Source organism: Salvia splendens, chromosome 17, assembly GCF_004379255.2.
Source record: "Salvia splendens isolate huo1 chromosome 17, SspV2, whole genome shotgun sequence".
Lineage (NCBI taxonomy): Eukaryota > Viridiplantae > Streptophyta > Magnoliopsida > Lamiales > Lamiaceae > Salvia > Salvia splendens.
In genome coordinates, this window is record NC_056048.1 from 19405478 (window position 1) to 19418112 (window position 12635).

At 40.6% G+C, this 12635-nt stretch overlaps 1 protein-coding gene across 1 annotated transcript; it reads right to left on the bottom strand.

Moving 5' to 3' along the window:
- Positions 1-390: 390 nt before the first annotated feature.
- On the bottom strand, positions 391-12635 carry LOC121773779 (60S ribosomal protein L13a-4-like). The gene is made up of 4 exons (XM_042170699.1): positions 12233-12635; positions 1092-1208; positions 916-1003; positions 391-696 (listed from the first exon to the last, which is right to left on the bottom strand). The coding sequence occupies exons 1-4, from the start codon at positions 12502-12504 to the stop codon at positions 553-555; spliced, it is 621 nt and encodes a 206-aa protein (XP_042026633.1). The 5' UTR covers positions 12505-12635; the 3' UTR covers positions 391-552.

Consider the following 12635-nt stretch of genomic DNA (forward strand, 5'->3'; position numbering starts at 1 on the left):
TATGAGTGTAAATTAAATTATATAATTGTTATTAGTGATGTGGATAGGTAGTGTGAAGGCTATTTGAGGGCTATTTGATGTCCAGTTGATGTGGCAAGCTGATGTTGCAGGAGAATTGTAGTGCTGATGATGTGGCAATGTGAAGGCTATTTGAGGACTATTTGACGTCCTAACCTATTGGAGATGCTCTTAGGGAGTCTCAGCATATAGGCAAATGCAATGACTCGAAACTAACTCTAATCTGCTGAAAATATACACAATGGATCAAGAGATGATCTATCTTCAAATGATGCAGAGAAACTTCATATGATTACTAAAAACTGTATCTGCCACTCTCAAACAATCACACGCAAACGGGATGAAATTAATCGAGTAAATAAAAGACATGAGTTATGGCAACAACATTGGAAAATCTATTAAAACTTGCAAAATTTGAGAATTACAGCAACGATAGTAAGTTTGACAAAAAGAAAAAACAGATTTAATACTTAACGGAATCTAACTCCGTAGTCTCCAACAAAGTTATCACTCGACAGCTATATATCACAATTTTTAGTACTTAATAGGAGCAATGACATCAAGCTGTGAGCCAAGTTTCTCAATAGCAACCTTCTCAGCCTTGGCTCTCAGCTTGTTCAATTGCTTTCTCTTTTCATAGGTTACCTGGGCTCTGTCCTTTCTCTTCTTCTCCAGCTCCTAAAACAAACAAAAACAACTTATTTATAATTTCCACAATCTGGCTGTGCCCTCATAACGAATTTGATAAGATACAGTCATGAATTATTAACAATATCAACTTCTTCAAACAAAGAATTTAACAATGCCAATCAACGCTAAGCCACAACAGCAAGTTGGATATAAACCTATATGGAAAATTCAAGAAATGAGGAAACTACCGAAAAGGATTGAACTTACCCTGATGGTATCATAGTGATTCCACCCAACTTCCGATGAGAGTCTACCCAACAGACAATATTTGTGGCCAGCTTGAAGCCTCAACACCCTACAGAAAAGGAAATAAAACATTAAACTTTTTATAGAAACAAAATTGAAGAATAATTGATTGCATAACATTTAGAAAACAGGCTCACTTGAGTGCATCAGGAATGACCATTCTCTTGATTTTGTCATATGGAGGTGGGACACCCTCATAAACTTTCAAGCGTGCAAGGGCTGCTTCTCCTCTCTTAGTCTTGTGGGGAATCATCCTGAAAATACAAGCCGCAAACCGCATTACCATACATTCCTAGAGGAAGTATTTTCCTGAAGACAAATCAATATTGATCCATCAAGAATAGTTATCAACACAGACTCAAATCGACCAGAGCCAGTATAACAAAAACTGTAGCTAAATCAGAATGCAGCTACAAAGCAAGCAGCTTTGCTAATCACATAGTATTAGAAAAAGTAATTCTAAGAAAATTATACTAGCTCTATTTCAGCTAGTACCAAACTAGCTACACTACTTATATTTTATGTAAGAATTAGGATATTTAATTAATACATTAGAGTTAATTAAGTATTCTATTATTAAGCGATCTCTCACTACACTCGAGGACGTTCGGTTTGCAAGATTATATCTTGCTACAATTTTATCTAGGAAACCGAACACCACCTTAAAATACTAATGTAAGTACACTAAAAAATCAATCCCAAATTAATATGGGACGGAGGGAGTACTATGATATGTTGTTGTGGGGAATCGAATCAAATCAAATCAAATCAAATTAACATGCTAGCTGTTACGATCTCTCGTCGTAACCTCCCTATCTTAGCTCAACTCCACCGAGATTCCGCGATATCCGCAATCACAACACACGAATGATCAAGGAATGAACGTTTTATTGAATCACAAACGAAGAGTTACACAATATGAATGAACAAACGAAGAGGAACTCTAGATCCACGACCTAAGTTCCGAGCTTACAGCTCAACAACACAATATCAACGCTAAAAACAAAAGAAAGAGTAGCTAAGCTTATTTATACTCCGTTTCCTAGCTCGAGCTAGCTCATGCCGCCTCCTAGCTTAGTATCCTCCACGTAGGACCCTTCTCATTGGCTGTTAATACGTCATTGCCTTCTTCTCATTGGTCGAGACCTCTTAACTAATGCCACGTCACCGCGCTCTCACTATATATCGCATGCATGTTCGCTAATGTTGCATGCATGTAAGCTAATCACGGTTTATACTCATGCATGCAACAATGCTCCCCTCTTAAGGTTCCTTTTCCACAAGGAACCATGGAAATCTGGCTTTAATCACCTCCGCAAACTCCCATGAAGCATCTGCCGGCGATTTTCCCTCCCAATGGATGAGCCATTTAGTAGCCGCTTGATTCTGTCTCTTAACCATTTTTCTGTCGAGTATCGCCTGAGGAATAGCGTCATTTAAGTGAGATATCTCTGGTAGATCAGTTACGGGGCCTGTTGGAGGAGAAGCTGGTTTCAACAATGATACATGAAACACATTGTGAATTGTAGCCGAGGCTGGTAGATTGAGTTTATAAGCTACTGCACCAATCTTATCCAATATCTGATATGGACCAAAGTATTTGGGCTCAAATTTGTGGTGTTTTCCTCGGATGGATCTCTGCCTATACTCTCTCAATTTCAACCAAACCCACTCCCCTATCTCAAACTCCTTATCACTTCTGTGTTTGTCCGCTTGTTTCTTCATTCTGTCAGCCGCTTTCTGGACATTTCGTTTAAGTATAGCAAGCATCTCTTCTCTGTCTCTGAGAGCAAGATCGACTGCTTCAATATTGGAATCACCCGGTAAGTAAGGAACATGTAAAGGAGGTGTAAAGCCATATAGAGCTTCAAAAGGAGTCATTCTAATACTCGAGTGATAAGTAGTATTGTACCAGTATTCAGCCAAACTCAACCAATGGAACCAAGTATGCGGTTTCTCTCCCATAGCACAACGTAAATAGCATTGTAAACTTCGGTTGACTATTTCAGTTTGCCCATCCGTTTCTGGGTGATAAGCCGTGGAATACAACAACTCAACCCCTAACAAGCTCATGAATTCTTTCCAGAAGCTCCCCACAAAGATAGCTCCTCTATCACTCACAATCTTAACTGGCATTCCATGCAATTTAAACACAGAATCCATAAACACCTCAGCTACTTTCTTTGCTGTAAATGGGTGTGAAAGAGCCATAAAATGTGCATATTTACTTAGCCTATCCACCACCACAAATATAGTGTCATAACCTTGAGAGCTCGGCAAAGCTTCAACAAAATCCATTGAGATATCTGTATAAATTGCAGTAGGTATTGGGAGAGGCTGTAATAATCCAGATGGAGAAGTATTACCCGGCTTGTATTTTTGGCAAGTAACACATAGTCGCACAAACTCTCTGACATCTTTTCTCAGTTTCGGCCAATATAACAGGGCAGCTATCCTCTTGTAAGTTCCCAATACTCCTGAATGACCAGCCAAAGCAGATCCATGGAAGGTAGATAAGATCTGAGCCTTAAGTAACACATCATTTCCCACCACCAGCTTGCCTTTTCTTCTCAGTTCTTCCCTCTCCCAACTAAATTTTGGATGAGACTCTGTATTCTGCTTTTTTTCTTCCAAAATTTTCTGGATCAGAGTGTCTTTTTTCCATGATTCCTTAACTTTTGCAATTAACTCAAGAGGAATCACAAAGGAGGTTAGAGCATAAGTCATCACTTCTGGAACTCTAGACAAAGCATCAGCCACTGAATTCTCAATGCCTTTCTTGTATCTAATTTCATAATCAAATTGCATTAGCTTGGTCATCCAAGCTTGTTGAGTAGGTGTAGTCAGCTTCTGATCCATCAAATATTTCAAGCTCTGATGATCAGTCAGAATGATGAACTTCTTGCCTTGCAAATAATGATACCACTTCTTCACAGCCATTAAAATAGCCAACAATTCCTTCTCATATACTGATAAAGTCTGATATTTAGGAGATAGGGACTTACTAATGAAGGCTATGGGATGCTTATCTTGCATTAGCACAGCTCCAATTCCAAATCCTGAAGCATCAGTCTCTATAACGAACTCTTTAGTAAAATCTGGCAAGGCCAACACAGGAGCTGTTATCATAGCCATTTTCAGTTTTTCAAAAGCTTCTTGTGCTTCATTTGTCCACTTGAATATATTGCCCTTAATCACCTCTATCAGTGGTCTAGCTATCACTCCATAATGATGCACAAATCTCCTGTAATAGCCAGTTAAGCCAAGGAAGCTTCTCACTTGTTTGACAGTCTTAGGCTGAGGCCAATGTTTCACTGCTTCTATTTTTCCTTCATCAGTTGAGACTCCTTCATGAGATATAACATGACCGAGATACTCCACTTTCTTACACCCAAAAGTACACTTGCTCCTTTTAGCTAATAAGCTATGCTCTTTCATCAATTCCAGAACTACTCTCAAGTGTTGCTCATGGGCCTCTTGGTTGCTGCTGTAGACTAGAATATCATCAAAGAATACCAGTATAAATTTCCTCAAATAACTCCTGAAAATTGTGTTCATTAAATTCTGAAATGTTGCTGGAGCATTTGTCAAACCAAATGGCATGACTAAAAACTCATAGTGCCCGGAGTGAGTTTTAAAAGCAGTCTTGTGGACATCCTCCGGTCTCATCCTTACTTGCCAGTAACCTGACCTTAAATCAATCTTTGAGAACCAAGCAGCCTTACCCAATTCATCTAGCAACTCCTCAATAACAGGTATAGGGTACTTGTCTTTGACCGTGATAGCATTCAATGCTCTATAATCCACACACATTCTCCAAGTAGAGTCCTTCTTTTTAACCAACACAATGGAACTTGCAAAAGGGCTCTCACTATGTCGAATAACTCCAGCCTTAAGCATATCTTCAATCATAGCCTCAATAACATTTTTCTGATGTGCAGCATATTTATAAGGTCTCATGTTGATGGCATCTGCTCCCTCTTTTAAAATAATTTTGTGATCCAGTTCTCTCTGTGGAGGTAGTGTTTTCGGCTCCTCAAATATTTCAGCAAACTCTTTAAGCATCATATTAAGCTTTGGCCAAATTTCCTCAACACTAAGCTCATAACATAAATCTGTCTCCAACTCAACAGCAGGTATCCACTGACTGAGTTTTCTCTCATTAACATCAGCTTCATCTGGATTCATTATGTGTAGAAAATTCAATTGCTCAACCTTAGGTTACCATCTCTCACCTTGTAGCTTCACTTTCTCTCCATTCAACTTGAAAACCATACTGAGATTGTTAAAATTCCACTTAATCTCACCCAAAGTGGATAACCATTCTCCACCCAATATCAGATCATAAGTCTCCAGAGTAATAAGATAGACTTCACTCTGAAATCTGGATCCTTGCATCTCCCATTCCAACCTATTGCATTTTTGGGTGCATTGCAGAATCTGCCCATTAGCTACTTCCACAGCTTTTGAATTAACAGGAAGTAGTTCACAATTGATTTTTCTAGCCACTTTCGAGCTTAAAAAATTGTGAGTGCTACCAGTATCTATCAATATTCTCAAGATCTTACCCTGACATTTCCCTCTAATCCTCATTACTTGAGGTCCATCCTTTCCCCACACAGCATGTAAGGAGAGCTGCAGATCAGATTTCTCATCTTCTTCTTCGTCCTCACTCACTTCCTGCACCTCATTACTTCCCACTTCTCCTACCTCAAGCAGCTGCACAACATATGATCTTCTCTTACTACACTGGTGGTTTGGAGTGAATTTCTCCGTGCACCAGAAACACTCTTTTCTTGCCCTTTTTTCATCCATTTCTTTTGGAGTCAAATTGGTACTAGCTCTAACACCATTCGGTCTACCAACCTCCTTGTTACTTCCATTCCAGTTATTCAAAACTCCAACCTTATTAGTAGCAGTCACAGCCAAAGGTTTGCTATTAGAATAGTAGCTACTGCTCGCTTGAACATGGCTCTGACTAACCTTTGTTTTAACACCTAGAGCTCTCACAGTCAACTCTTGTAGTTTAGCTAAAGAGTAAGCCTCAGATAATGCCTTAGGTCTAAACATACGCACAGGCATTTGTAGTTCATCAATTAATCCAGATAAGAAGAAGCTCAAAGCTTGATCCTCTCTAATTCCAGCTCTAGGATATAATTCATCAAAGGTATCCATGTAATTTTGTAGCGTACCTGTTTGTTTGATGTTCCTGAGGTCAGCTAATGGATCCTCATATGCGTGAGCACCAAAGCGAGCGGCCAAGGATGAGCTATAGCTCGACCAATCCGCGTACGCCATATCTCCATGTAAGCTTTCAAAACCTCGATGCCACTGCAAAGCCTTCCCTTCTAGATGAATTGCAGCCACTCTAACCTTATCCTCTCCAGGTACCTTAGCCACTTGGAAAAAGTACTCAGCTCTCATCATCCACCCTTCAAAACCGTCTCCATCGAATTTAGGAAATTCATATCGCGTCGATCTTCCTCCATTTTCATACCTATTCCAACCAGTCTCCATTTCATTATTTTTCTGATTCTGCAAATTAAGCGCAGCAATTGTTTGCGACATCTCCATCATCTCGGCCTTATGCTCTTCTCGCATCTCTTGCAATTTCTGCTCCATCGCCTCCAACATTTTCTTCTCCATTTCCGCACCTCGAGTAACCGTTCCGACGTCCGGAGATCGATTGCTCTGAATACCAATTGTTACGATCTCTCGTCGTAACCTCCCTATCTTAGCTCAACTCCACCGAGATTCCGCGATATCCGCAATCACAACACACGAATGATCAAGGAATGAACGTTTTATTGAATCACAAACGAAGAGTTACACAATATGAATGAACAAACGAAGAGGAACTCTAGATCCACGACCTAAGTTCCGAGCTTACAGCTCAACAACACAATATCAACGCTAAAAACAAAAGAAAGAGTAGCTAAGCTTATTTATACTCCGTTTCCTAGCTCGAGCTAGCTCATGCCGCCTCCTAGCTTAGTATCCTCCACGTAGGACCCTTCTCATTGGCTGTTAATACGTCATTGCCTTCTTCTCATTGGTCGAGACCTCTTAACTAATGCCACGTCACCGCGCTCTCACTATATATCGCATGCATGTTCGCTAATGTTGCATGCATGTAAGCTAATCACGGTTTATACTCATGCATGCAACAATGCTCCCCTCTTAAGGTTCCTTTTCCACAAGGAACCATGGAAATCTGGCTTTAATCACCTCCGCAAACTCCCATGAAGCATCTGCCGGCGATTTTCCCTCCCAATGGATGAGCCATTTAGTAGCCGCTTGATTCTGTCTCTTAACCATTTTTCTGTCGAGTATCGCCTGAGGAATAGCGTCATTTAAGTGAGATATCTCTGGTAGATCAGTTACGGGGCCTGTTGGAGGAGAAGCTGGTTTCAACAATGATACATGAAACACATTGTGAATTGTAGCCGAGGCTGGTAGATTGAGTTTATAAGCTACTGCACCAATCTTATCCAATATCTGATATGGACCAAAGTATTTGGGCTCAAATTTGTGGTGTTTTCCTCGGATGGATCTCTGCCTATACTCTCTCAATTTCAACCAAACCCACTCCCCTATCTCAAACTCCTTATCACTTCTGTGTTTGTCCGCTTGTTTCTTCATTCTGTCAGCCGCTTTCTGGACATTTCGTTTAAGTATAGCAAGCATCTCTTCTCTGTCTCTGAGAGCAAGATCGACTGCTTCAATATTGGAATCACCCGGTAAGTAAGGAACATGTAAAGGAGGTGTAAAGCCATATAGAGCTTCAAAAGGAGTCATTCTAATACTCGAGTGATAAGTAGTATTGTACCAGTATTCAGCCAAACTCAACCAATGGAACCAAGTATGCGGTTTCTCTCCCATAGCACAACGTAAATAGCATTGTAAACTTCGGTTGACTATTTCAGTTTGCCCATCCGTTTCTGGGTGATAAGCCGTGGAATACAACAACTCAACCCCTAACAAGCTCATGAATTCTTTCCAGAAGCTCCCCACAAAGATAGCTCCTCTATCACTCACAATCTTAACTGGCATTCCATGCAATTTAAACACAGAATCCATAAACACCTCAGCTACTTTCTTTGCTGTAAATGGGTGTGAAAGAGCCATAAAATGTGCATATTTACTTAGCCTATCCACCACCACAAATATAGTGTCATAACCTTGAGAGCTCGGCAAAGCTTCAACAAAATCCATTGAGATATCTGTATAAATTGCAGTAGGTATTGGGAGAGGCTGTAATAATCCAGATGGAGAAGTATTACCCGGCTTGTATTTTTGGCAAGTAACACATAGTCGCACAAACTCTCTGACATCTTTTCTCAGTTTCGGCCAATATAACAGGGCAGCTATCCTCTTGTAAGTTCCCAATACTCCTGAATGACCAGCCAAAGCAGATCCATGGAAGGTAGATAAGATCTGAGCCTTAAGTAACACATCATTTCCCACCACCAGCTTGCCTTTTCTTCTCAGTTCTTCCCTCTCCCAACTAAATTTTGGATGAGACTCTGTATTCTGCTTTTTTTCTTCCAAAATTTTCTGGATCAGAGTGTCTTTTTTCCATGATTCCTTAACTTTTGCAATTAACTCAAGAGGAATCACAAAGGAGGTTAGAGCATAAGTCATCACTTCTGGAACTCTAGACAAAGCATCAGCCACTGAATTCTCAATGCCTTTCTTGTATCTAATTTCATAATCAAATTGCATTAGCTTGGTCATCCAAGCTTGTTGAGTAGGTGTAGTCAGCTTCTGATCCATCAAATATTTCAAGCTCTGATGATCAGTCAGAATGATGAACTTCTTGCCTTGCAAATAATGATACCACTTCTTCACAGCCATTAAAATAGCCAACAATTCCTTCTCATATACTAATAAAGTCTGATATTTAGGAGATAGGGACTTACTAATGAAGGCTATGGGATGCTTATCTTGCATTAGCACAGCTCCAATTCCAAATCCTGAAGCATCAGTCTCTATAACGAACTCTTTAGTAAAATCTGGCAAGGCCAACACAGGAGCTGTTATCATAGCCATTTTCAGTTTTTCAAAAGCTTCTTGTGCTTCATTTGTCCACTTGAATATATTGCCCTTAATCACCTCTATCAGTGGTCTAGCTATCACTCCATAATGATGCACAAATCTCCTGTAATAGCCAGTTAAGCCAAGGAAGCTTCTCACTTGTTTGACAGTCTTAGGCTGAGGCCAATGTTTCACTGCTTCTATTTTTCCTTCATCAGTTGAGACTCCTTCATGAGATATAACATGACCGAGATACTCCACTTTCTTACACCCAAAAGTACACTTGCTCCTTTTAGCTAATAAGCTATGCTCTTTCATCAATTCCAGAACTACTCTCAAGTGTTGCTCATGGGCCTCTTGGTTGCTGCTGTAGACTAGAATATCATCAAAGAATACCAGTATAAATTTCCTCAAATAACTCCTGAAAATTGTGTTCATTAAATTCTGAAATGTTGCTGGAGCATTTGTCAAACCAAATGGCATGACTAAAAACTCATAGTGCCCGGAGTGAGTTTTAAAAGCAGTCTTGTGGACATCCTCCGGTCTCATCCTTACTTGCCAGTAACCTGACCTTAAATCAATCTTTGAGAACCAAGCAGCCTTACCCAATTCATCTAGCAACTCCTCAATAACAGGTATAGGGTACTTGTCTTTGACCGTGATAGCATTCAATGCTCTATAATCCACACACATTCTCCAAGTAGAGTCCTTCTTTTTAACCAACACAATGGAACTTGCAAAAGGGCTCTCACTATGTCGAATAACTCCAGCCTTAAGCATATCTTCAATCATAGCCTCAATAACATTTTTCTGATGTGCAGCATATTTATAAGGTCTCATGTTGATGGCATCTGCTCCCTCTTTTAAAATAATTTTGTGATCCAGTTCTCTCTGTGGAGGTAGTGTTTTCGGCTCCTCAAATATTTCAGCAAACTCTTTAAGCATCATATTAAGCTTTGGCCAAATTTCCTCAACACTAAGCTCATAACATAAATCTGTCTCCAACTCAACAGCAGGTATCCACTGACTGAGTTTTCTCTCATTAACATCAGCTTCATCTGGATTCATTATGTGTAGAAAATTCAATTGCTCAACCTTAGGTTACCATCTCTCACCTTGTAGCTTCACTTTCTCTCCATTCAACTTGAAAACCATACTGAGATTGTTAAAATTCCACTTAATCTCACCCAAAGTGGATAACCATTCTCCACCCAATATCAGATCATAAGTCTCCAGAGTAATAAGATAGACTTCACTCTGAAATCTGGATCCTTGCATCTCCCATTCCAACCTATTGCATTTTTGGGTGCATTGCAGAATCTGCCCATTAGCTACTTCCACAGCTTTTGAATTAACAGGAAGTAGTTCACAATTGATTTTTCTAGCCACTTTCGAGCTTAAAAAATTGTGAGTGCTACCAGTATCTATCAATATTCTCAAGATCTTACCCTGACATTTCCCTCTAATCCTCATTACTTGAGGTCCATCCTTTCCCCACACAGCATGTAAGGAGAGCTGCAGATCAGATTTCTCATCTTCTTCTTCGTCCTCACTCACTTCCTGCACCTCATTACTTCCCACTTCTCCTACCTCAAGCAGCTGCACAACATATGATCTTCTCTTACTACACTGGTGGTTTGGAGTGAATTTCTCCGTGCACCAGAAACACTCTTTTCTTGCCCTTTTTTCATCCATTTCTTTTGGAGTCAAATTGGTACTAGCTCTAACACCATTCGGTCTACCAACCTCCTTGTTACTTCCATTCCAGTTATTCAAAACTCCAACCTTATTAGTAGCAGTCACAGCCAAAGGTTTGCTATTAGAATAGTAGCTACTGCTCGCTTGAACATGGCTCTGACTAACCTTTGTTTTAACACCTAGAGCTCTCACAGTCAACTCTTGTAGTTTAGCTAAAGAGTAAGCCTCAGATAATGCCTTAGGTCTAAACATACGCACAGGCATTTGTAGTTCATCAATTAATCCAGATAAGAAGAAGCTCAAAGCTTGATCCTCTCTAATTCCAGCTCTAGGATATAATTCATCAAAGGTATCCATGTAATTTTGTAGCGTACCTGTTTGTTTGATGTTCCTGAGGTCAGCTAATGGATCCTCATATGCGTGAGCACCAAAGCGAGCAGCCAGAGATGAGCTATAGCACGACCAATCCGCGTACGCCATATCTCCATGTAAGCTTTCAAAACCTCGATGCCACTGCAAAGCCTTCCCTTCTAGATGAATTGCAGCCACTCTAACCTTATCCTCTTCAGGTACCTTAGCCACTTGGAAAAAGTACTCAGCTCTCATCATCCACCCTTCAAAACCGTCTCCATCGAATTTAGGAAATTCATATCGCGTCGATCTTCCTCCATTTTCATACCTATTCCAACCAGTCTCCATTTCATTATTTTTCTGATTCTGCAAATTAAGCGCAGCAATTGTTTGCGACATCTCCATCATCTCGGCCTTATGCTCTTCTCGCATCTCTTGCAATTTCTGCTCCATCGCCTCCAACATTTTCTTCTCCATTTCCGCACCTCTAGTAACCGTTCCGACGTCCGGAGATCGATTGCTCTGAATACCAATTGTTACGATCTCTCGTCGTAACCTCCCTATCTTAGCTCAACTCCACCGAGATTCCGCGATATCCGCAATCACAACACACGAATGATCAAGGAATGAACGTTTTATTGAATCACAAACGAAGAGTTACACAATATGAATGAACAAACGAAGAGGAACTCTAGATCCACGACCTAAGTTCCGAGCTTACAGCTCAACAACACAATATCAACGCTAAAAACAAAAGAAAGAGTAGCTAAGCTTATTTATACTCCGTTTCCTAGCTCGAGCTAGCTCATGCCGCCTCCTAGCTTAGTATCCTCCACGTAGGACCCTTCTCATTGGCTGTTAATACGTCATTGCCTTCTTCTCATTGGTCGAGACCTCTTAACTAATGCCACGTCACCGCGCTCTCACTATATATCGCATGCATGTTCGCTAATGTTGCATGCATGTAAGCTAATCACGGTTTATACTCATGCATGCAACACTAGCTAAAAGAATATCTACATTCTGTAATGAATAGTATAATTAATTTTGAGTTCAAAAACAACAAATTAGTAGTATCTAACAAAAACATCTATATCAATCAAAACAGTTTCAGATGATAAGATACAGGAGAGAGATGGAAATTAAAAAAGTAAAGAGGGAGAATGAATGTAGAAAGGGGCATAAAGCATACCCACGGATGGTTCTCCAGAGGATTTTTGAAGGGGCGCGGAAATGGATGGGTCCATGCGAGGGTTTAGTGTTCATCCGCTTGCGGAGGAATCTCAAGTACTTCATCTTCTGGCGAACAAGGCCGCCGGAGAGGCAGATTTCTTCGCATCGGACGACCACCACTCTCTGGCCGTTCAAGAGCTCCTTGGCGAGAATGGAGGCCAACCGGCCGAGCATGTGGTTCCTGGCATCAACCACAACTCTTTTCGCGCAGATCCCCGAACCTGACACCATCTCTACTCACTATCTCTCTCTCTCCTCGGAGGCGGAAGGCTGGTGCAGTGCCGCGGCGAAAATCAACGGAAAATAGGGTTTTGTGGTTTCTGAGCTAGGCTTCCGATTTGGGCCTAAGTCCATTACATTTT